Source organism: Seriola dumerili, unplaced genomic scaffold, assembly GCF_002260705.1.
Source record: "Seriola dumerili isolate Sdu_G_001 unplaced genomic scaffold, Sdu_1.0 BDQW01000242.1, whole genome shotgun sequence".
In the NCBI taxonomy this organism is placed as follows: Eukaryota; Metazoa; Chordata; class Actinopteri; order Carangiformes; family Carangidae; genus Seriola; species Seriola dumerili.
In genome coordinates this window covers 2633991-2660853 of record NW_019174497.1, presented here as the reverse complement: position 1 = coordinate 2660853, position 26863 = coordinate 2633991, and the positions used below count along the sequence as shown (strand labels likewise).

The 26863-nt window shown below is 41.0% G+C and overlaps 1 protein-coding gene across 1 annotated transcript; it reads right to left on the bottom strand.

The window, feature by feature from the left end:
* Positions 1-4329: 4329 nt before the first annotated feature.
* On the bottom strand, positions 4330-26731 carry LOC111229874 (calcium-independent phospholipase A2-gamma-like). Its single transcript, XM_022756373.1, has 10 exons — positions 26590-26731; positions 24987-26283; positions 23662-23811; positions 21686-21837; positions 21281-21375; positions 20089-20260; positions 19355-19412; positions 18796-18990; positions 10015-10210; positions 4330-6284 (listed from the first exon to the last, which is right to left on the bottom strand). Exons 2-10 carry the CDS (start codon positions 26214-26216, stop codon positions 6007-6009), a joined length of 2526 nt encoding a protein of 841 aa, XP_022612094.1. The 5' UTR covers positions 26217-26283; positions 26590-26731; the 3' UTR covers positions 4330-6006.
* Positions 26732-26863: the final 132 nt, after the last annotated feature.

Sequence of the window (26863 nt, the reverse complement as noted above, 5' to 3'; positions counted from 1 at the left end):
TTCCAGCTGTTGCGGACCTTAATTGCTTGGAGCCATTTGCATGCCCTGATACACTTTACCGTTTTGCCCTGAGAACAGGATTGCACTAATAATCATACAGTAGCCTGCGGGATCAACCAAGACTTTGCAGGATGAGGTCATGTGACTTTAAAAGCGATATTTCCTCTTTAGTCCAGTCTGCTGCCATGCCCTCCTCTCTCATTGCATGTTACACACATGCATTATCTCGGGCTTAGCAATGGTAGCCATCTGCAGCCATAGCACCAGACACAGAGAGCAAGTGATGCAGTTATTACTGGGATAAGCCTGGTTTGGCAAGAAGACAGGGTTTTCTGGTTGGAGTTGCCATCCAGAAGCTGGTTGATGGAGATTAGCTAAAATTAGGTTGTGGCATAGATCTGAAGCAAGATGATAATGCTTTGACAGTTTATCATTTAGAAATATGCTGAAGAGCAGTTCATCAGAAGATGCCTAAAGAACGACACTAAATTGCCTTTTTAAAGGGTAAAATCCACAATCTCCTCCAACACTCTGTCACTTTCTTCAGTTCTCCATCTCTTTGATTGATATGTGAAATATTTCCAAAGCTTTTCTGCTTTACTAAACAGCCTGTACTAAAATCTGACTGAAAATCGAAAGAAAGAGGAGCTGACATGCAGCCAAGGTCATTTGCTGGACGTAATCCCCCAGTGTGGAAAGCAGCAGTTTCCCTCATCAACTGGGGAACTGGCGATTCTTGCCCACATCTGCCTTCCCAGTGCCACATTGGAAGTATTGTAATTGCCCTAGCCTCTCGTTTTAGACCGCCTCCAGATACGTCTGAATACCTCTAGAATCTCATTAAAATATTCTCTTAATTTCCCCTATGCATATTATCCATAAAATACTCTGAGGGATTTTCATAACTTCATGGACACAGCACCATGGAAACAAAGTTAGCAAGCTGCAAAGTGGATGTTGTCAAGGCCTTGTGTTGAAATGCAAAAACCCACCAGAGAAGACGTCATCTCTGCTTCACTGGTAACTCCAATTATTGTGCCTATTACTGCGGCGGATCCTTGAAGTCCTCTGCTCGCTGAGATGCAAAACTTCACACACGGCATGGGTATTGTGCAGGAGAGACAGAGTCATCCCTTGGCCTGTTTTCTTCACTGATTCAGTGTTATTTCTTTATTCTTTCCAAAACAAAGTGGATAACAGATGCAGCACCAAGCCAAGCCAACCATGAAACGGCCTGGCTCCCATCAGAGGTGATGATTAAGCAACACAGATTCAACACAGATCAGCAGGCTCAGATCACAGCAGTCTGAAACAACATCACTCAGAATTCAAAATGCAGTGTATTAGTTACAATTAAAAAAAGAACTCAGTTTTTACAGTTCTGTTTATCTGTTTATGACTTTCTCAAAGACACATCATTTTCCGATGTGTTCAATCTGTCAGGGTTTGTCTTTCTATCACTTGTGTGTCTGCCAGTTTTTTTTCAAATGTGGCAATCATATTTTGAAATTAAACTCTTTATATCGTATCTCAATATCAGTCGCTCGCTCCAGAACTAATTAAGTGCTAATGAGCTGGGTGTGTTTGCTGCGGTTAAATGTGAGGTTTAATTGAGTAGCAGCCACCCTGAGGATAGAACAGTTGTTACATAACAACAAAGATGGGAGAACAACAGTACCTGTCAAAACCTCCTCGAGATGCTTTCCAGACGTGGACTGGAGAGACATATCTATATTCCAGAGTCTGGAGGTTTGGCCAAAGGTGCAAGAGAAATCCAATTACTGATGTGATTACTGCTAGGGGACGAGTTCATGAGTCAGATCTGTTTACATCGGAGGAGGATGCATTTCCTCTCTCAGGATGCTGTTTCATTACATTATGACTTCTCTATATTGAGTGGGAGCAGCCTTTACTGGCTGCCTAACCATGTTAACTCACAGGGGGGCAAAAGCCTGACATGAATCCACTAAATACAGCACAGTGACAACACGTGGAACACCTGTGCTTCAGTCTGTAACATGGTGGATATACAGGGACCATTATTCATGTGAATCCTTTATTACTCACTATATTTATGAATAATTTGTACTTAAATTGTACTTTTAACATCACTTGTATCACAAATGAAAGCATTACGCTCAATAAAATGTTGTAAAAGAGGTTGTAATGAAGATAATCCTTTCTGTTAACAAGTTTAAGCTTACATCTGTTTTTACGGCGCCATTCACTTAGCGACGATCTTCATTTAACCCTGAGAATGTGTTTTTAAAGAGCACATCTCAGGGTTTAATCATTCCTCACTTCAGTGTCAGAGTGTGAATTTGCTCTGAAAGACACCACTGGACCAAATGAAAAAGGAGAAAACATGTGAGGCCAACATTGAAAGTTAAAGTCATCAACATCAGTGCCTGAATAAAAAGAAGCTGGTGCATAGACAGCTTACAGTATTAATTCTAAACCATAGAGAATGTGGGAAGACCTGTCTTGCAGTTTGAAAGAAATAAACTGTCCCTGAGCCTCAAACAAAGAAAATCTGTCTCTCAAAGGCTTTGATGCACTGGAAACTCCTTGATAATTTGTTATGGGGTTCATATACGAGCAGGTCTTCTCCTTTACATAGTTGTGACAATACATCCTGTCTTTCAGTGGAAGCTGCATAAGGAATCATTAAAAATAGAGAATACAGAGCAAAGGCATTTGTGCACAGTAAAGTCCTCATCACAATGTGCAATGCTCTTGTCCTCACTCACTTAAGTTACTGTGGAATAGTCTGGCTCCCAACACTTCAGGGTTAGACCAGATTCAACAAGTGATCAGAGGAGCTTCAAGATTCACGCTGGGCCAGGCTCCTGAAGATCAATTAAAGATTTATGAACAGCTGACCTTCATAATTATCCGTGTGTTTTTGCTTGATTGTAATTCTCATGTCTCTGTGAGGCACTTCGGTCATCATGTGCTGTTTTTAAATGTGCTCTGTAAACAAAGTGAAATTAGTTGAGAAGGCAAATCTACACAGGAACAAACTACAGTCTACGAGCTTTCTGATGGAAACTGAAATGTGGGCATCACGATATTTGATCAACAGACTACACTATTAGATTTCCTGGAAATGGTATTGATAACAGCTGGATACAGGTGCAGGAAAAAACAGTGGGTAGAGAGAAGATCAGGGATTTATCTGCTTTATCTGATTATCTAAGTACTTTATTGTCAAAAAAAATGGCACTAAATCATGGAACAACAGCTTCTTCTTTTTCTGTTATAAATCTACAATTTACTGCTTCTTTGCTTTTGCAGACTACAGAACAGACCACCGACCATATAATAATTTCTAAAGCTCAGAACCTTAATGGATTGAGGCATTAGAAGAAATCAAGGCTCTTCATCAAGCAATGACTAATGAGTTATTCTCAGTTAGCTGATATTCAGGATGTCATTTTTTACTAGGTTAACAATCAAACTGACATGTTTAGTATTTGTTAATTCTGAAAGATATTTTTCTTTCAGTCATGTCCACTTACCTCTTTTATTTGCTTTGTATTGCTGTCGAATGGCCTACATCCTGTGTTGTTTCCACCAAAGACCACTGGTGATGTTATCTGTTGTGTCCTTTGCCTTCTGTGGCCATCGCTGTGTTTTCATGCGTGTAAGCAGTTGGTAGAGAGCTGTGTCAGTGTAAGGTGTTTACGCTGGAGGGAAATGTGATCCATCACTGGCGAGGGCTTTTACCCAGGTGTCTGAGCACAGCCTTGCACAGTCATCTCATCTCACCTTCCCCTCTTTTATGACAGCTCAGGGATGGGCCTTAAAATTACCCTCACCTGAAAAATACAACCTTTACGCACACAGGAAAAAAAAAAAAAAACGACTTATATTTGAGTTAGAAGGAAGAGAGAAGCTGACTGTTCCATATGTGCCTGCAGTGGTGATTTTCTATATCAGAATTTGTCGCTAATCAAGCCACGCACCTTAGAAATTGAGGTGAAGGTGCATATCAGTCCAGATCTCTGTTGGAATAATTATGCAGTTGTGAGTACAAGTTAGCAACTTAATATCCACGCGTCCCTTTCTTCCTGAGATGATGCACAGCAGCTTTCCTCAGATCACAATCAGCTAATCTTCATATAATTAGGAGGCAAGATGCGGTGAGGCTCAGTGATGGGTTTTTAATTACATACACTCTCAAACAGTCTTTATACATGACCAACAGGAGAACAGTGGAATTATATTAATCTGGTTAATATCTGTGTCCATTTTACCTCAGGTCCTCTGGGGCCAGTTATACAGTACTTGACCAGGTTAGGCATGGAAATGAACATCTGCAGTGCATTTTTTTTTTTTTTTTTTTTTTAAAGCCCAAACACAGGATAATTTTCAGCCATGACTAATCAATAAGCAGCAGTCTCTTTTAAGTCAGTCTTTCAGCTAAAGCCTGAATGATTTCAACAAATATTACAGTAAAGCAGAGTGGGGACTGAAACACAGCACTTCAAGGTAGAAAGGGTGAAAGAGGCTTTGGAGAAGAGGCATCAAAGGGAAAGAGGGCACACTGAAGACAGCAGAAAATGTGCATAGCCAGTGGGGAATCCATAAAACCAAACAATCAAGCAGAAAATGATAAAAGCATTTGAAACAACTGAAGTACAATACTATGAGGCTAAAATAATACATAAAAGTACATCTGTATGACAGCGAGGCTTCACCTGGATATTTATTAAAAAATTATAATATATTTATACTTTTTCTAGATGTATTAGAATTAAATATGCAACTTGCTTACTTTTTTTTAATTGCGATTTTGTACAAGATACCGACTTGTCTTTGTGTGTAAAATCAAAATATAACATGCATTTACAAACAACATACTGTATGTAACACAGTAATGCTTGAAGTGGGCCCTCATGCACCGATGTTACTATTATCAATATACAATTACATGGCTGACCAGTCACTGCATTCTTATATGTGCAAATTTTAGTCATTGCGACAGAAATGTCAGATTGACCTTGATTAGACTATTTTTTTTAAAAATAGGATTTTTTTTTCTCATCTTTTCTTTTTATAATGTTACATATTGGCAGCTCAGTTGAACAAATATTTACATTTTTTCTATAACACGTATATCCCATCTACATATTTTTCTGTGAAAGTACAAACACAGGTTTATGAGGATATATTGGTTGTCATAACAAATCTTTCTAAGGACAGCGAATGGTTAAAAAGTGCTCACTTGGGAAAAACAGTCACTGGCTACTGTATAACTTAACAGTATTTGCCTTTTTAAAGGAGTAGTTCTGCATTTTAGAAAATATGCTTGTTTCTTAAATATGCTGCTTTTTTGCTGCAAGTTAGATGACAGATTAGATTGACACTGGTCTCATTTCTGTATACTGGAGCTGGCAGCTGGTTAGGTTAGCTTAGCATGACAGGAAACGGGGAAACAGCTTGCTAGGAAGATATTGTTATTTGGACAGAACCAGCAAGCTGTTTCCCCCGGCTTCCATACTTTGTGCTAAGCTAAGCTAATAGGCCGCTAGCAGCAGCTTCCAACTCGTGACAAAGAAGTGAATAAGTGCATTGCCCCTAAATGTCGAACTATTCCTTTAATCATGCAAGCTGCATTTGCTTGCAAGGCTGACAGTGTATCCCTCTACAGGGAGTTCCCAAATCCACACATCATTTGACACATCTTCTTTGAAAGCAACAGTGCTAAGTCGAGAGCTGCCAGCCACAGTGGCAAACAGATGCTTGTTTGCTGCCAAAACTGTAACACATTAACACTAAAATTACTGTCAAAGTCTGAAGTGTGAGTGAGGAGGAAGGTAGTGTTTGGCATGATGGAAAATTGTTGGAAATTACCTACTTGTGCATTTACACAAGGTTCTTCAAAGCTACAGGTCAAGAAGTCAACACCTATGACAACTAATCATGTTAACATGACATATTCTGGGAAATTTTGAATAAATGAGGAGTTTGAATGTGAGGTAAAGGTGGCTTGTGTGGGATCTACAGCTTAGAGGAGTGAAAGGACAGACCATTATACATGTCCGCCCTCAGCCGGGCCCACTCTGCCATCCTCTGGACGGAGCTTTTCTCTCGGGTGAGAATGCCAGTGACCTTCCTCAGCTTCTCCTCGTTCCTCTCCAGGTAGCGGACGCCCTCAGCCTGCAGCAGGTTGAGCTTTTCATGTCGGTTTTCATCCATGGAGATATCTTCACTCATGTAGGGGTTGAAGCGGAAATAAGTGTCGGGAGGGAGGAAGGCGGCGAGCATAGCGTGAACCTCTGCAGGGAGCAAGAGAGGTGAGAGTGAGGCCACAGACGACACAAAAGCATAAACACATAATCAACTTTTCAATTTGTACAAACATTCAAATATTGTGTTAAGAGAGAATAGGGCACGCAAAGTCAAAATTTGATGGCGAACGCTGTGACAGCATTACTTGTGTTCCAGAGTAAGCGCTTCGGGCTGAAAGTGTGAGGTAATACCAAGTGAAAATGTCTGGCTTGTCTGTCATGGCTGTTTTCATCCGTTTCGTCTGAGAGGTTTAAAATCAACAACATTCAAATGCAAACAAACAGGCAGCTGCTAACAGTAATGGGGTGAATATGGGGCGACTATGATTTTTTTTCTGGATATGTTCCCACAGTAGTTCAAGAGTGCAAACACTGGACAAAAAGTCCAAACATGGAGTCAATTGAAACTGGCTGTCTTTGAGGGTGTGGAGCAAAAATCTACAGGGAACAATTTATCTGAAGGTTATTTGTAGTGTTTTATCAACTTTCTTATTTTTTGTATTTTTATGATCAGTCAATGTGCTGTACTCACATTTTGAATTATATATAAAAAATATATTATTACTGTATATACAAGGATAAAAACACTGAGACACGACAAACTTACTCATCGAATAGACAACATGTGGTTAATTCCAGAGATGAAATATGTTTCTCTATTCTATTATAATTTACTCTTTTTGCAGTCAATCACAGACAGTTCAGTCCTGATCTTATTAACTACCAGTGTGCTGCTTAAGACTTATCAGCTGAACAAGTTGGGTATTGGGGTGGTATTTAATAAATAATCAAACAGCCTCTCATTCATTGTCTGCAGACGTACAAAATCATCACATCACAGGATCTGATGAATCTTTACTTTAATCTCTAGCTTTTTTACAAGCTAGGGGAAAAAAAAAAAATCAATTTATATAGTGACCAGGTAGTTAACCTTCCCAGCACGGCCAGGTAATAAAAAACAAATGATAATGGTCAGTAATTACTGTATTTCAGGGTAAACTATTGTAAATTCATATCAAGATCAATATCTGCAGCACATCTAATCTCTATAGATGTAAAGTCTGTGCTGAGGTTCACAATGAATCAATGGGTTCCAAAAGCCTACAAGGGCTACACGCTTCCTAGCATGTAGCAAAATATATTACATGTACTGCATGTCCATAGTAAACCATTCAAAACTAAATTCAAGGGCCATATCAAACAAAAATTGGTAAATATAGTCAGAGATTTCTTAAAAAGTTGATCCAGGGTCAGTTTTCTATAACACAATTTTGACATGAAAGAGTAACTTAACACCAGGCTGAAAAGTCCTGTTTCATTGCCCTCTGTGGTTGAAAGTTAAAAAGTAAAGAAAATATCTTATCAGAATCAGTGATAAATTGGAGTATCCTTTGTTGCGCTGGTATACCGGTACATCAGCAGCAACGTGAAAAGTTAAACCATAAGAGGTCAGCAAAAACAAGAACTTCCAGGGGCTGATTCCGAATCAGCTACTAGCTCGAGTACAACTACATAAGAGATAAACCTGCAAACTTTAACAGTGTGTTCACACATGTGGATACAAAGTATTTATGAATATGTAGTTCTGGGGGTATGGGGTGTTCAGCATGTAATTTGCATAGTGTGGCTGTTGTTGAGAGTTGGGAAACTATAGACTGTGGCGATCAGCGTTTCTTTCATTTGGTTCAAAGTTAAAAAGAGTTTGAAGTTCCTTTGTGTAGTGGACTGGAGTAGTGAACAACTCTGTGCGCCTGACTCCAATGACACTAGAATCAAGGTGATTGCGATAGGCTCTCATTTGACTGCCACTTGCACTGCTTCTCAACTTTCCTTGTAATGTAGCTGGGTGTTTTTTGAGTCTGTTCAGCTCAGCTGGGGGGCGAAGGGCTGCAAATCCAGGTCTCATTCACAATAAATAGCTGTTGCTGTCCCAGCTTATTTGGATCCATATGAGTAAACACACCATTAGATGTAAGAAAATCGCAGCAGATATTACTTTCCTTGCCTGTAGGTGGAGACGTCCCCACATCTCCATCTACAGGTCGAAACTGCTGCTGCTGTTACGTTCCTTTTCTATAGGTGGTGGTCTCACAACCACTGAAGTGGTCTGACATACCCACACAGCTCCACCTAATCTATGCTCCACCAAACATGACTAAGTGAAATTAGGAGCAAGTTACCAGCTACATCCATAAGAGGGTTTGTTTACATCGAAAAGCCCATTAGATCAGCCTTATCTGTCCATAACAACAAACAAGCTCTACTGATACACTTCAAACAAAGTAGGAGGCTGGGACAGGAGGGGAGCTTTTGAAAAAGAGGAAAATATGTGATAAACATTCTTGCTAATCTGCCGTTTTCTAAATAACAAAGCCCATTGGAAAGCTGGCGAGAGCTTAATCCCAAATACAACAGGAGGAAGTGCAGAGAAGCATCTAGGTCACACACTGCACCACAGCAGCAGCAACAGGGAGGGGACCGAGCCAAATTTAGGCACAGTGGAGGTGCCCGTGTCCGGAGGTGATAAGGAGACAGAAGAGGTTGCCCCCACAGTGGGCACAATGGGACGCATCCAGAACAAAGTCGAACCTGCAGTGCAGTATTTTCTGCACTGATGACATCAAAACTCAATTCATTCCCTTAGAAATGATGCAGAAACATGGAGCATAATTTATCTGTTTGCAATTCTAATTATAGAAGGAGCAGATTATAAGAGCAGACAAAATAATATAAACATAACTAAATCAATAATGCCAACAATACCAGAGGGTTGGATTAGGTTAGATACCATCTATTTACAACCATCCATCAGTATACTGTGTGGTTCATCCCTGTTGACGAGTTTAATGTTTTGACCAGTTTTCCTCTTTGTTGATGCCTCTTGTCTGTGTTTGCCTGTGTTTGGCATGTGATGTCATGACTTTTCTTTCCCATTACGTGATAAGAGGTTTCAATTTCAACAAAAATAATGAGACATTTTTGACACTGTGCCTGTGGTCTTGTGATGCTTTAAAAACCTAGCTATAATGTGTGCCAGACCTCTTTTATAGTTAATCATATCAAATCGACCTTACATGATCCATTTTTGCAGATCTGTTTATAATTGTGATTAAAGGGACACTGCATATATTTATCATTTCACTTCTACCATGACGTTGCAGGACTCACAAGGCAATATCCTGACTTTTAGACCCTAGTGTGAGTCAAGCTCTAAACATTAATGGAACCTACATCTATCAATGCAGCCAATGGCATGTTTTGCTATACCCTCTCTACTTGGTACCCATAAATTTCAACTCCACTCCAGTTTGTAATGCAGGCTTTCTACTATACATTTGCAGTCTTCAAGCCCAGGCCAAGATAACCCTGATAAAATATTCAGGGTTATTCTCTCAAATGTTAGAAAGCTCGCTTTAGAGCCTGAGAATCCATTGTACAACTGTTTTTATAGCTTGTTAGTACTCTTGTGACAGGTACACTGACATTTATATGTAAAATCACTACAGTGCCCCTTTAAGTAACATTATTTTGTCTACCCATGGTAGAGCTACGCTAGACTAGATTTTATAATTGTTAAACGATGCATTATGTGTTTTCAAAAGGCAGACAATAAAGAGGTAACCAAGATACAATAAGGTCTAACTCAGATGGACATTTACAGTCTGAAACTCTAAATTACATAATGCACCTTTAAGGTTTTGCAGCAACTGTCACTTACCCTCAGTGTCTGTGGCGCTGCTGATGACATTGGTGAGTTTGGTTTTGAGGCTCGTGTAGGTGGTGCTGCTCTTGCCCGGATTTTCAAATCGGCCTGTGCCAAGGGAGACCACACACTCCAAGGGCGTGTTAGGCCACAAACACTTACACTCATGGATAGCCAGGGCTGTGGGGTTGTTAATCAGCAGACCTCCATCCTGTGCACAAGACAGAAGAAGGGCCATGTTAGAAACTCCATTTACAGGCTTTGAATGGTGTTTTATGCCTAGACCACAGTCTTGGTGAAACCAATTAATTGGCATTTGTAACCTAAAACCTTTAATGGATTTTAACAGTCAATAGATGACATTTTTAAAGAACATTTGATGAAACAAAAAGAACAGATCAATGTGTAGTTCAAAAGCTACGTGTAAGTCTACAAAGCACAGAGCTAAATTGTTGTTTTTTTTCTCCTTCCCTCACAGTTTCAGTCAGACTGGCTTTGATATCAAACAACCGCCCAGGAGTGCTTTTGCTTTGGATCCATAGTCTACCCAAGGCAATGGGGGAGTAACTGGAGAGGCTGTGGGGATTGTTGAATAGGCATGAGGCTGAGGGGCCGCAGGGCTGTGGGCTGGCAGCAGGATCAAACACACAGGGGCTAGTCCTCATTAAAGAGGCCAGGCTGGGGGGTGGGAGCTGCAGGGCCCCAGGGGTCTAGGGACACTCTAGGGGGAAGAGTGCTTGTTTATGTGACTGTGTGCGCATGTTTGATCGAAAGCTCATGCCTGCTTAGTGTCAATGCATATAATAATGTGGGTACGTGATTCTGGCAGCGTGTGTCACATGGATCATACAAACTGAGGGTTGGGGAGGGGACACATCCCATCTTTCCAAGGCAGTCCAGCAGTGCCACAGCCTGACGACAATTCTGTACAAATCTGTGAGAGCAGTGTGCTGGAGAATATGAGGGCTGCCTACAAAGGCAAAGGTCTGCTAATCATCAGGGGAGATGGACTGAAAAATTGTATCATCAATCCAAAGACCGGGAAAATAAAATTGGAAAGGAACCTGACAGTGGTAGTTAGACCGGGGGCACCACGTCAAGTAATAGCTCCAGTGACAGCAGGTGCTTTGTGAATGACTTGTCAGTAGTATTGTAGTTTTCAATGAAAACTACGAGTGACTATGAAATTACAGAAAATTCAGCAAAGCAGGCCACGAAAGAGAAATAGTTCAACATTAGATAAAAGTCAAACAAGACACTCACATCCTCATTATATACATAATAACAATGTTAACATGCTTATTTTTAGTAGGTATAATGTTTACCATGTTCACCATGTCACATCGACACAAAGTGTAGTTGGAGCTGATGGAGACCTCATTTGTTTTTCAGGAATTCAGTCAAAAACCAAAGCATTAGAGCAGCAACGATTAGTTGATCAATCAATCAACAGAAAATTAATCGGCAACTATATTGATAACTGATTAATCATTTTGCGTCTTTTATCAAGAAAGAAATCCAACATTCTCATCTCAACATCTCAACATTTTCTGGTTTCCTTAATCTTCTATGATAAACTGAACAGGTTAGGGTTTTGGGCTGCTGGTCGGACAAACTTTTGAAAACAGGTACCCTGGGCTTTAGGAATTTGGGCATTTTTCCCCATTTTCTAACATTTTACAGACAAATTAGTTTGAGAAAATGATTGACAGATTAATCAACAATATAAATAATGGTTAGTTACAGGCCTATGTTGGACACTACTAGATGACAACTTAAGGTGTCTGTCCCAAATTGTGTACTAATCCATTTAGTAGATGTTGGGATATTATTCTGAATGAGTGACAACTTTGACCTACTGTTGGTGCCAGGGTCAAGAAAGTCACTAGAATACATTCCCTGGGGACAATGAATGTCTGTATGGATTTTCACAGCAATCCATCCAATAGTTGTTGAGATGTTTCAGTCTGAATAAAGTGATGAATGGACTGACAGCCTAACAATGTCATCCATGCTGCTTATGAAATGTGAAAAAGTACAAATCTCTATTCCCTCTGAATCAAACTGTCAGATAGAGGAACTTTCTGTGATTTGTAAAAAGTAATCTGTTATGATAATGTAATATATGAATCATTCAATATGTCATACTAGGTTATTAAAGAGAATCTCTTGTGAGAGCCAGAGCCTAAGAGAGCACCCATCTCACTAGCTGAGATGGACAAAGAGGGTTTCACTCTGCCACAAAGCATGGAGGAACTGCTGAGGTAGCCATTTGTCCAAAGCACGTCATTATGCACCAGTAGGATGTCTGGCAGACCAAGAAATGAATCACAGCAAAGGGAGAAAATGCCTGGATTGGAGTTACTCTTAATGGAGTCTTAGAGGGACTTGCACTGCAGAGAGCACCAGACGAACCCAGCTGGAAACAAAAAAACTAAGCAGTTTTCTTATCACTCACACCACTGTGAGTGGCTCCATTTTCTGAACTCAGTGGAAATTATGGCAACAGTCTGGGTCTGGTTATGGGCTCTTTGTGCCGATAGCTGGGGGCAAGTTTCACAGGCACAGTGGCCGGCCTTGCACGCGGAGCCAAGGCATGTAACATTAGAAGCCAATTGAACAATGCTCCTGTGAGTTGGGAGTTGAATACTATAACTTGTCTCCATTTCAGTGCACCTGCTTGAGCAATTCAGAGCTGGTGAATATATTTGTGGCCGCTGAGGAAAGTCTGGTTTCTTGTCAGTGAGGTTTGCGGTGCCACTGGAAGACTGGTAGGATCTCTTTGTGTGTGGCGCTCATAATTTTTTGAAGAATCAATTATTTAGAAGATAATTTGCACCCGTCATCTTCTTCCACAGCTGTCGACACCAAACAAGCCTCCTTGACAGAGAAGGTACCATGCTCAAAATACAGTGAGAACAGTTTGGCAGATGCTGAAGCTGCAGTGGCAGAGCCTGGGCTCTTAAAAGCCACTTTTCAGTGAGCTATCCATACTTGGTTCACTGCCACATTCTCACACAAGGGTTGCTTGAGGCCGGGGCATATTTGAATGAGGATTTAACTTAGAAACAATGATCTACTTTGGACAAACTGCAAAGGAGCTTTGCATACAAAACGGCCAAACTCAGGCTGCCTGTCAAACACTCAGTATGACGCTAGGCAAAGGTCACTTCCATTCATAAGGATTTAGAGCTGTAATGCTGCCTGTATTTACAATGACTCAATCCAACTGCAAAAAAAAAAAAAAAGAAAACGTGTCATGTGTCCTCAGAGGGTACACCCCGGTCAGTCGTGACCATCTGACGGAAGTTTAACCCCAGAGTCTGGAGGAAACGGAATTTTGAAAATGCCAAGGTTGAACTCCAGCTTCCTGAAAGGCTTAATGATTTCCTCTGACAGCGACTCTTGATTCCGGAGGAGGCCGCTTGTCGATACTCCAGAGGATCAGAACTCATCTGGTCTCGCCTTTGCCCTTCGGGGTCTAATGGCTGATTCACAAATCGGCTCCTTATTTTCCTATGTGTGAACAAGGCAAGTTTTCAGCTAATTAGGTCTCCTGCACCTATGGGAACATGTTTCTCTTCTTCAGATGGCCAATTAAACCAAAATATAGCTTTAAAAAATGAACAGGTTCTTACAGCATATTCTGAAATAAACTACTCGGATGATATGAGCCATGATAAATAAACAAAATTAAGACATGCATGATTTATAGGTCCCTTGCATGGCTGTTTGAAATGTCTCCGCTGTCATTAACTTTTGGGAGCTTATCTTCATTGTGCCTGTTTAAGCTGTCTTAGAGGGGGAGCGCTGATTTGAATAGGAAAGAGGTGCTATCGTCAGGATCAGTAAAAGTCATTTCACGCCCCAGTGTATGTCAGCTCCCATTAGCTGGGACAACAAACTCTATCCTCTTCACTCAGCCAGTGTGCCTCTGAAGCTCTATCTTTGTCTCTAACCCGTGGGTAAGATTCAGTGCTGCCTTGTGCGAGGGTCATTATGAGCGGCCACAACACAGAGAACAGAGTGCTTGCTTAAATCTAAATGAGGTGAGCCTTCGAGATACAGTACATCTGGTGTAGCTTTCACATCACAGTCCCCAATGAGCAGCTGTAGTCATCACGATTTCCTCTTTGGCTTCTTTGACAGGGCTGGACTGAGGGGCACAGTGCTCTGTCATGAGTTATTATGAGGCTCTGCCAATGAGAGTCCCTTCTCTCAAATGATTAATTGGGGAAGCATTACATAAGTCATGAACATCTGAATGTGCCAGTCACAATAGCCACTCTGTTTTCCAGAGATGGTCATTCAATCGGCAATGTGGATAATTAGGCTGCTATAAAAAAACTCTTGTGTACTCTCAATACTTAGAATAAATCTTCACTGGGTAAAATCAATTGCCTGAATAGCATCCTATCCACTTAAAGACCACAACTGTCATCAGCGCAGATAAGACAACGGTGACAGTGTGGTGAGTCTCACTCTCAAGTGGGTCAAGTCAGAGGTCTTCATGCCATATTATGTGATTACGTCGACCCGTTCGCCTCTTTGCCTTTTTTCTTTATAGGCCCCAAAGGTCACATTGAGGTTCAAGGCATGTTCTCAGGCTGTCAAGAGACGAGGGACCCATCTGTGCCGAGTGCCAACTTTGCCCCAGGCAGGCAAAGCAATTGAGATCTACTGCGCAACAGTTACCTTTTCGCACACATTTGGTGAATACATGACCACACATGTTCACCCAGTATTGAAACAATGAATCATCTCTGCCACATGAAGCCATGCAGTTAACCTTGCAGTGATATAAATGGATGCAGATCCCCCTCGCTCATATTTACTCAGTCCAGATTCCTTTGAGGCTTTATGTACATTATTTGACAACTCCACATTAGAAAGCATAATTTTTCTGTCCATCATAATAAGTCATCTACTGGACAATTGAAAGCTAATTTCCCTGCTGTGCTGTTCAGGAGACGTGACCGAACACACACTTGCATACCAATACATTGTAATGAGAGGTTTAAAGACTTATTCCAAGAAAACTCATCTGGAGCCGCTGCAGTGAGAGGCCTGCTAAGTGTGGTGCACTGTGAGGAGGAGAGGGGTTTGGAGACAGGAGGATTCAGGAAAAGCTTTCATACAGCAGCCAGTCAACGTAATCACTGCACCGGTCTAATCTCCAAACAACTGTGCCAGTCCAATCTAGTGTTTGTGTGTGTGTGAAAACATATCTGTACAAAAGAACAAAAAGAGCAGTCTATTCAGGAAAGAGGTAATGTGACAATGAGAGAATCCATGTGTGTGCGTTTATACTCAGGGGACCAAAGATCCTGAGTCTGTCTCCAGAGAGGAAGCTGTCTGCAGCCGGGCTCATAAGTCTGAGCTCCATCCTCCAACAGCCTCTGGGCCAAGCTCTCGGGGCTTAACACAGGAGGAGAGAGCTGGGATGAGGAAGTGGCTAAAAGTTAAGATTTATCTTCTCTGTCGCCTGTCTGAATCCACCACCTCTCACCTCTCTGCTGTGGTGCTGAGCGTGTAATTTATGACCAATACCTTCACCTGCAGTGGTCTTTACAAGGAAAAAAAGGAGAGGAAAAAAAGGTGATCCAAAAAGGTTATGATTTCTTGAACTGCACTTTTGGAATGGTATTTAATTTTGTGAGACCCCAGGCCTTTTTCTCCTCTTTTCTCACACAGAATCAAGCAGCCTGAGTTTTTTTTTTTTTTAAGCCAAATCTCCGACATTTAATGACTTCTTAGACTCATTTATGAGTCATTCCCTCTGTCACTCATTAGTGACAAAAAAGTATGGGACTGCTGATGTGACCTACTCCATTTCTGGCTGTGTGAAGTCTTTCTGCTGGACGTGATGCCTCGTTGGGGCTCTCAAGAGCTCGCACAGGGGGTGGTGGCCTACTGATCCCATGTCTCCCATTAAATGCTGGCAGAGGTGGGCACAAAACATGCTCCCATTCCTCCCCATCGCCTCAGGAGACGCCATGGCAACAAGGCAGAAAAAATTGGGCCCTCCTCGCCATTCCACGCATGCCCTGGCATCATTATGAAACGTCTCAAGTCTGCTTCTTCTGTGTTCTTTAGAGGAGAGATAACTGAGAGAGCTTTAATGTGGAACATGCGCCTCCTCCTTCCCTTCATCTCCTCTATTTTTTCGGTCTTTTCCCCTTGTTCCCCCTCACTAAGGCATCCCCTCTATGGCTATGGTAGCAAGTGTGAGGCTTTGATAATACCATGGCTTCTCTGCTTCAAAGGTCTTGCTCCAAGTTACAATTTCCCCAATGTACCCAGTGTGAATCTAAAGTTCTGGCTCTGTCGGATAGATTTCTGTTCCAGCCTGCAGAATCAAAGAAACATCAACGAACAATCACAACTTTCTTGAAACACTGCTTGAGAATTCGGGCATTCGTTCAGCACATGGCGTGGCGACTCTCTTGCGCACACCGTACAAAAGGGTGATTGTTTGGAGCTTGAATTAAGTGGAAAACTCTGTGGGCGTTTGTGGAAAAGAGCGAGATGACTCTCTCTCTAGGGAACCCTTACATCACACAGACAGCATGTTATGCTCACGACCAGTTTGAAACAGCCAGCAAATAAAGTCATCAGGCTGGGTGGCACTGAATCTGGCCAGAGGTTCACAAGTAAAGTAAAGCTGCATGAAGCTGTGTATTAGAAGGAACTAATTATAAATGCAAGTCAGTTAGCAAATTGGTGCATGCTGAACTGGACAATAATCAAACTTCATACTTTGATATCAGCATCTTGTCATAAATTAGATTTCTCACAAACTAGATTGCTAATAAAGACATAATGGAAGCCTCAGTAAGTTTTGTCAATTCTTAACCTTTTACATTTCTACTGATGGTTTTCCACAACTTTGGTGGGGTTTTGAAATGTAAGGAAGGTTTTAAATAATGAACTCAACCAGATAAAAAGCAGTAGTTGGCAAAGTTGTTAAGGCACAACTTAAACACAAAAGATTTTGTCTCTGGAAGCACACAGGAGCTGTTCTCTCCTGGCTCTGTGCACCTCTTATGGTATTCCAAATTCATGCATTAGTCTGAAAAAATTTACAAAATCTACAAGTTCATACACTGATAGTACTGTTCAGATGATCAAAAGACTTATGTATGTACGTATGTATTTGGAAAAGCAGAGGTGCTAGTCGAGTGCCAGTAGAGTATCTTCAGACAGGTTGAACACAGGTAAAAACCATCCCAAAATAAAAGGGTAGAAAGTGGAACAAATGAGCTAAAGCTCGAATCGCACAGGAAATACGAGTCAAGCCAAAAATATAACCTTAAAATATACTCAAAAGATTTATTACCCATAGAAGAACATGAGCAGTGAAAAAAGTCAGGGTGGAAGATTTCTTTTTCTAATATCTTTTTTTGAAAGAAAAGAAATTCAAATAAAACACGATTTCATGTCGAATGTGTTAAATATATTAAACTACTGATGGCATCTCATCTTCTCACAGTATGAGTTTTCCTGCTGGCTGCTGTCTAACAGCAGTTGGAAGAACAGTTCCATAATTAGATTGTCTGTCTTTTCCCTTCTAACGAGGCAGATATAGCAGTCAAACAGTTGTGTGTGATGAGGGAAGTGCTGCATTGGGATAATTTATGCATCTCAGAGTAGGGCGAGACCTGCTAGACGACAAGCTGGGGAAATCTCCCACCACAGGTGGGTTTTCATCAACCAGTCTCTTTCATTCTCTCCTCCTGCATTTCGCCATTCACCTACACAACTAACACAGCTTTCAATTAAGAGTGCGGGAGCTTGTCGACACGGGATATTGCCTTTGATGCAAACACATGCTCACTCACGTGTGTGTGTGTGCCACACTAGGTCTATGTTGTGTTTGTTAGTCTGTAACCACATCTGTGTTTGGAATGTCAATTCAAGGAGATATTGACATATGGACGCGTCAGGTCAAACACAGGCTGCACCAACAGAATACTCAACAGGACATAATGACTTGTTGTGAGTGCATCTACAGTATGTTATCATGTGCGCTTTTAATCTCTTTTTCAAAACAACTACTGTTTTGAGGGAAATAACATTCAGTTGCTTGTTTACTGAGATTCATCTATGTCTCTTACTCACGTAGTTTCTTATTTCTTCTCCTCTCTGACTAAGTCCTCACTTAAAAGGTAAAGAGTAGCTGTACATATCGATCACTAAAATGGTAGAGTGGCCTGGCGGTTTGTTATGTTACTGATGTCTAATGCATACTTGTTTAGTGGAGATGGATGTAAGTGTGTCTCACTGCTACTCTACCGCTCACACTCCTGTCAAAATGTAACTGACTGGAAATAAACACTGACAGGAAGGAAATGGAGATCCTCCCCCCTGCTTGCTGTGCAAAGGATTTTTCACATTAGGCTTTTCAAAATCCCTCTGACTCTCCACCATCAACACAGACTACACAGCATTTAAATCCTGCAGACCAACAATAAGCCCTGTATTACTCTAGCAGAGGACTGCAGAACTTTGTGAATCAAACAGAGCAAACTGCACTCAATGAGGTATACTGACGACGTGTTTGTGAATTTATTCATGCACTGCAGGAAAACAGTTTGTAATAGTGGTGATCCAGGAATTTAAGAATGAATTAAGAATGAAAATCCACTGCTACAGGTCACATCACTTTACCTTTTCTGTAGCAAAGACTGACAGGAGATATTTCAGATTCAAACTGTATAATTTAACCATCAAGCCTATCACGATCAGAGCCACCCCGTGCCACTACCCTAGCCTACTGTTTTGAATGGGACTGACCTGGTGGAGATCATTCCCCAAGGTGAACTCTTGGAAATACCCAGGGGCTGCTGATGTGGCTCGGATGGCCTGCCAGAGTTGGTGCTGGCAGCCCCCTAGGTAGTGTGAGCGCACCCCGGGCAGCAGGTTGTAGTTTCTGAACACATATGCCTTCAGAGCAGTGCCCCGGTTCACAATGGTGCTCACCGCTGCCACCTACAGGTAAAGGACATGACGCACAGCGTGACCATCTTTTTCAGTATGAAGCTGCATTTTACATCCAAAGAAAATACAGATACAATATCTAAACCGGCATGCTGACAGATCTATTTAAAATCATCTCTATTCTCTGAGCCTCAGAGGAGTCTGCTGACGTACGAAATCCTACACACTTCTTGAGCCACACTGCTTTATATGGCTTTAGACGGTATTTTCCTTTAACTTGTCTTGCAGAAAAATGCAAGACTGAGATTGAGGAAAGAGCTTTATGTGTAATAACCTAGTAAATACAAGGGCTCACAGGTCAGCACCAAAGCAGAACATGCCGGAAGAATGAGTGAGAACATCTTATAAAGTTCACCTTGGGGCATTCAGGGTTTCTTGAAGTCTCCACCAGGAGGTGAGAACCCATTTTCTCTCTGTGGAAAGGAAGATAGGATGATGTTATTTTCTGGCTTAGTGAATTTTCGACAGTACTATGACAAGAAATCTTTCGGCAAGGTTCACAAAATCCTCCTGCATATCAGTTAATGGAACTTGAAATCATTTTGTGATCAGCATAATTATTTTAAGGGACCATTCTACTGAACTAAAGATTTTTAGACCATTTAAAACAATGTCTGTATATGACTGCTGACCATATTTAAGTGCACAGAGGAGGTTTTTATTGTTTAATGTCATCTTCCAAATTTTCCAACCATCCTCTGGTTTACAGTCATTTCCATATATTACAATTAACTTTACATATCATGTGAAAATTTATGGTTATCCATAATACATTTACATTTACTTTGCAAATAAATCTTCACTTAATCTTAAAATGCATTATCACACAATGTTAATGTAAGTTTTATAAAAAATAAAGAGCAGGGATGATGTTTAAGTAGAGGGCATGACTGTATGTTAGTTTCATACTAGAGTAAAAATAACAAAATCTTTGACTGCCAGGGAAGAAGGAGAAGGGCATTCAAAAACAACATGCATTATGGGTTTTTGAATTGTTTTACCATGTCACTATCATGACAGTTTAACATTACTTTAATTAGTTCAAGCACAACCCCCTACTCTGTCATCAACAATAACAGCAGAACTGACTTGAGGATGTTCTCCCAGGCTTCGCTATCATAGAAAGCATGGCTCCAGCCCATCTTCACAGTGCCAACAATGACGTTCTGCTTGAAAACATCTGAGCCCAACTTGCGGTAAATATCATCACACTCGTTCAGTGGGATTTGGAAGACACCTAACATGAACCCTAGGATAGCACCTGAGGAAAAAAACAACACACAAATATTCAAAGTGACTGGGAAGTTCTGGTAAACCAAATATACAACATTATATTCTTCTAAACATGAAGTGTAAGAGCTTTAGTCACTGCTTTGGGAATGCACACGGTAATCTTGGTAACAAACGGGCAAACAGGTAATGTACAGCTCATTGTTCTGTTATTCTAAAGGTGTGGAGTTGATGCAAGGCTATTTGCTTAAAGGATTATAAAATAAGAGTAACATTACCTTTGGATGAGCCATTCATAAGAAGAGAATGGGATTAACATCACCATGACACTATAGGCAAATACTCCTCAACCACTGTCTCTCCATGATTAAGAATCCCTGACAGGATTAACAAGGCACAACAGTGCTGTGATAGCAGAAGTGGAATTGTACCTGAATAATGTGGATGATCAAAGTGGCCAGATGTGGGCCAGGTGGGTTTTAAATGTGTGAACATCATTTGATCTAGCAGTGTGATTACATTATGCTTTGACAACATTAGCTAAATCTGAATATGAAGTGCCTCCAACTGGTGACGATTTAGAGTGGGAGAACTGAGAGGAGCTGAGCACAAACGGAAACTTCTGGGGGTGACCTAAGTGCAATGTGATCTGCAAATAAAATGTTTTTTGTTTTTTTTTTCAATCTGCTGTGAAGGGAAAAACAGAAAAGTGGCAGATAGATAGGACAGTGGTACACAGCTCCCCCTTGTGGTAAATCTGGAAAAAGTATTCATCTATTTATTGACATTTCCTGAAACCAAATGTAGATTAATCGATGTGAATATTGTAATTTTATTACTTATCTAAGCAACTTCCAACAGCTTTACCCAGGTCTAAAGTGGTTGTATAGCAGAGGGGTTGCCAGCAGAGTGGATAGGTTGGTGAAATTTAGGTTGAAAGTAGCGCAGAGCGACAAATGGGTCAGTGTGCGATCAGTGATGCCAGTCTACTCTGATAATCCACACACATGCATACACACTTATACAGAAGTAGGGCAGGAGGACAACGTACCTGTGCTGACACCACAAATATAATCAAACAGTTGGTAAGTGGGTTTCCCAGTCAGAGCTTCCAGCTTTTGTAGAGTCTGAAGTGCGAGAAGTCCCCTGAAAGCACAAAGTCAGACATACATATAAACAGAGAGCCACTGACTAATAACATGACAGCCACAGCACACAAACTGACTTCAAAGAGGGACATTTCATTGATATTTTTTATCCCTTTACAGTTACTGTTTCTCAAGAATAAATTTACACAAATTGAAAAGTGCCGATAGAAGCAGTGAATTGCTTTTCAAAATATTCTGATATGGCCTTGGCTGCAGTAAATGCTATTTAGTTCCACTTTGAAAACACTTGATGTCAATGAATCATATCTTGGAGTAAAGAAAACTTCATAGAAGAGCTGAAGTTGTACCTTAAACCGCCTCCATCTATGGAAAGGATCCGTATGCCACGGCCTTTAACAGGTTTATGGTATCCCACCAGAGCGAGGGCTTCTCTAACTGCTGCTCTCAGGCCTGGGTCATTGGCCTGCTTCAGACGCAGGAGGCAAGGGATAACCCTCTCCTGAGGAACACATAAACGTACCGTTGCAGTCACAACTTTCACAAGTGGAAATAAGAACACCGTTAATCCACCATGATGAGGTCAGACCAGAACTGGCTCGACAAATTTACTTGCACAATGTGGGAATGTGGAGTTGGCTTATGAAATAATGAGAATGTGGTCTCATGATTAAGATGATATGGCTAGATTAGTTAGTCATGTAATGTTAAGTAATGTTCCCCAAATTGAAAATGCTATATGCTGTTATCTTAACTTCCTTCCCCTGTATTTGCCCTCATAGTCAGTCACACAGCATCCCTCCTATTCTGTCAGTTTCTTTTTTCAGTTAGACAAACAAGGACACAAACAGACAATGCTTTCTGAATGAGAGGTCGATCCCACTGCCTCTGGGTGAACATTGGCAAGTTTTGCTGCTTCGCAAGTCATTATTTAATCCCATTGACTTTGGCGAAGCAAACACAGCGTCAGTAATGTGCCACGGAAAATGATTGCTCATCATACCTTCATCATTAAGAGGAATGGAGGTTGTGAATATTGTTGTGACTGCAGCATGTAGGCGTTTTTACTCTGAACACAACTTTTAAACCTTGGTTGTAAATAAAACATGATACCAAAAGAGTGAATAACATGACTGGCATAAACATATGAGAAGTCAGAGGACATTCTTTTATCACATCATGACTGAATTTAGACTGAAATTCAAGTCAATCACTCACCACAATGATGTCCTTCATTTCTGTTGCCATTTATAAACCTTATTATTCTTTCAATGATATGTGGAGCACAACACGGTTCTTGATTTTTCATGAAGGATTAACCTTCCTCACACTTGGAAAAGTGGCATTGTTTCAAAATAGGTTAATACTGAATCAGTTCCTCACTAGGGTTGTTCATAATTAACCGTTAACCAACAATAAGTATTTTGACCAATTAATACTATCAGTTGAACAGTTAAAATATCATCATCATATAAGTACCATCTGAGTGGGTATGCTATGTCGCAGGTCTAACAGTTAACAGATTGCACACCAGACTAACCCCACAACATGTCGATATGTTGCTATTTCTGAATAAAAAACAGTAGACAAGCTGTCTGCTATGCAGAGGACGAAGCTGGGCCTGTTTATTTTATTTTGAGGTTTAATGCCAGTCCCACTCTGTGTTGTGTCTGGCTGTTCACACCAGAAGCACATTTCTCAGCGCCGCCTCTGCTCCTCTGCTCTTTTCTAATCACAGGTGATCTTTATAATAACCTCATGAAGTTATAACACAGAGCTTCTTATGTGTTCCTGTATAAGCTGGGGGCATCACTTCTTCTGCAAAAATGAAGTTAAGAGGTCCATCGCCTTGTGTGATGTGATCTGTCTGCAAGGGGTTTCTCTCTTCAAAATGAACATCCCTATTCCTGATGCCATCACAGATAAAGCTCAGTCATAAATAAATGTAGCAGTTCACAGTCTGCATATAGTTACATAGCTCTGACTATGAGCTGAGAGCAGCCTGTAATACTGTTGGCACAGCTGACAAACTGACATTTTGCCTGGTATGGGAAACTTCCCAAACACAAGAAGCAAAAGGCCATTATCTACATCATTCACATTCTCCAACTGTTTACCAATTCATGCCAGATATAACACAATAATGTATGCATAAAAAACCTGCTGCTGTAAACATCGTCTTTGCACAATGAGCTAGTGGCAAATATAAGAGGTGATACTTCTGACATATAAAGGAGTATCAGACACGTTGCTGAAAAAAGCATCAGGATGCTAGTATTTTGGGTAAAAAAAAGAAAATAAACGCAAGCCTGTTCAGATTTCTCACCTTGACAGCAACACCACGAGTCTCTGGAAACTCCAGGAGATGGTAGCTGAGGTCCTCCACCCTGCTGATATAGACCCTTACATCTGATGCCCTGTGTAAAGCCTGGACCAGAGCTCGAGTCCGATTGTCCACACTCACCCTGGCAATGATCTAGGAGAAAAAAAATATGCAACCACTTAGATCTTATTGTTAATTATCTGGGATCCTAGCTAAAAATGGACAAGTTGTGTAGGGGATTTAAAAAATAACTCATTTATATTTACAATGTTACACAGTAACTAATAAATGTTGCCATTGTTTCATTTCATTCTTTTGTGACAACCTAGAGTGAGAAGAAACATTTAAATGTCCACTACACAAATACAAAAAGTACTGACTATGACATTTAACTATCTCACTAGGATTGACATGACGGTGTTGTTTAAGCACCTCTTAATATGGAACAAAAGAATATTTTAATAAATATATGTCTGTATATAATATTTTTGTATAGCAGCAATCACTGTAGTAATAAATGTGTTACTGTAATCAACTTATTAATTACATTAATTTAACAACCATATAAATGCTATCATAAGTAGCATAATTCCCTGTGGAGATTAAATCAACATGTTAATGACAAAACTGCCATTGAGTAATTGTTATCATACTGCCAACAGACAAATTCCTTCTCAGTACCATTAACTAGTTTTTGTGACCTTGATGTTTCACGTTTCATGTCTGGCCCTTGGATTAAATGCAACAATAGAAGTGCACCATCATCTGTGCACCACATTGTTCTACTGTATATCACCAGCTAAAGGATGTAGGTCATGCCGTGCTTTTGCTATCTGCTAACTCACATATCAGCTCATGTTTCAAAATACTAAATCCATTCTCGCCATAGACTAAATGTCAGGTTTCTTTATATGGCTTAGCCTACAAAGAACACACCTTCTGTGGCCCACTATCTCTTCAAGTGAGTTATTTTTGAAAACAGATTCCCAGAACTAAGTGCACTACACTAGCATTAGACATATAGAGTAGCAAGAGCTCCCTCAACGTGTGGACAGAAGGCACCCTGCTATAGTATACCAGATACTCAAAAATATCCGATGTGGGGATCATGTATCCCTCAAACATAGACTCAGGTCATGTCTCGCATAGTTAGAATCTGTGTCTGCACCACACGGACAAAATGTTTACTTAGAGCACTATAAAACTGAAAAATCCTATGCCGCACCCATAGGATACTGAAGGAACTGATTACTAAAGATACATGCTTACTGTCAATCATATTCCTACAAAAGGAAACAGTTTGAAATATTGCTTTGTTGTACACCTACCTTTTCCCTTTGGAGTAGAAGTTTCTTAGCTTTCTCCTCTGCAGCCTTCTGCTCCTTATTAATTTTGGCCTCAACCTGTTTTACTGCTTCATCGTCAAGCTTCTTCTCCTCCACTGTAGCAGTCTTGGACTCTCCTGTCCTGAACTTGGGGACCAGGGGAGCAATATAGCTCCCAACAAAGGCTTGCACAGTGGGAGCTGAGTAGGACAGGTAGTGTCCTAAACCCTTCTTAGAGGAAGGAGGGGTAACTGGGGCAGCAGAGTCACTTTTATCAGACACTGACATGAGGTGATTAGTTTGTTGGCCCTGAGAGGAAGCAGAGGAATAGTCCCCATTGTCCACTTTCTTGTCCTGAGTCTTTGTACTGCTGCCAAAGTATGAGTTGACATGATTGGCCAGGTAGTTGTAAGTCTCATCAAAGCTGACTGAAAAGGTGCTGGGATGGAAAAGTGCTATGGTTTGTTTGGAAGCTGTGCTCTTGTTCTCAGTGTTGCTTGATGACGATTTAAGCTCCTCTTCCTTCTTTACAAAGCTGGCTTTGACAGCAGGAACAACACGCCTGAGTCTTTTCTCCTTAAGTTCCTGCACAGTTTGCTCAACTGTGGTATTGCCAGTCGCTTGCGGAGAATTGTGAGATTGAGTGGAGGTAGTGGCACTTGCATCAAATGCGGCAGCGGAAGTATGAACAAGAGGACTGGCAGAAGATGAGTTAACTGTAGGTTTGACTGTAGTAGATGTAGAAGGAGGAGCAGCATTAGTGGGAGCAGGAGTTGCTGTGATTGCACTCTCCTCAGCTTTTGGCGCTGACTCAACACTGATCTCTGCTTTATTCAAACCCTTAGGTTTGAGTCTGGCAATTTTGGAGAGAAGTTCTGTATGTGTCCCACTCACAGCTTTAGAAACTGTGTCCAGTGTGCTCCTGACCCGTGACATCTGTTGACTCAAACCAGTAGACCAACGTGAGGCTGAAGTGTTCAAGTACAGGGTGCTGGTGTGGAGTCCGAGCCTTTGTCTAACCTGGTTAGCTTTAAAGAGCCATCCTTTACGACCCCTGCTCCTCAGGTGGTGGAGACAGCCAAACTTGTAGCAAACAGGCTGTTGTATATGAAGCCTGCAGTGATAGGTACCAGACAAGGGAGGTGATGCTGCTGACTTGCGAGTATGTGTCTGCCACAGTAGAAATGATCTGCTTTCTTTCACCAAGGTATTTGGAGCCCATCTACGACTCATTCTTTCCGGTCATAAGAGTTTATGCCATCCAAAGAATATTAGGTCTATGCTCTCCCTTTTCATTAACCTGGCAATGGACAACAAAAAGCGATGTTTACATGCAAGAAAGAAAACAGAGATGATGAAAATGACATGTGAAATGAAATCACTAACACTGCTCCTAAATCTTACTTGTAGACATTGCTCAGTTTTCTTCACAAGCAAAATCTCTTCGGTAACTGATCTAAACCGAGAAGTAAACAAAATAGCTAACTTCTAGTCAGAATAACACATTTCAACATCAGCACCTAGCTGCTATATCGGACAACAGAGTGGCGCAGCTAGCTGACTCGCTAGCATTCATATAGGCCATACAAAACATAACAAACCATACCAGTCTTTTTATGGCGTCGTTTCATGAAAGCCAGAAATCCTTTAACCCTCTCAGTAAGTCGCCATCCTTCGTTAATGTTAACACAAACGTATAGAAGTACAAACATTCACAGGGTCATTCGACCTGACACCAGACTGTCTGAACGACGTCAGTCAAAAGAAAAACAATGGTCATGTGATGCTCAGTGTGCTTTACAATTGGCTGTCTATCACTTGGCTCCTTAAATGGAGTCTGTTGATTGGTTGGGAAAATTCGTCCCACCGCAAACGGAAGC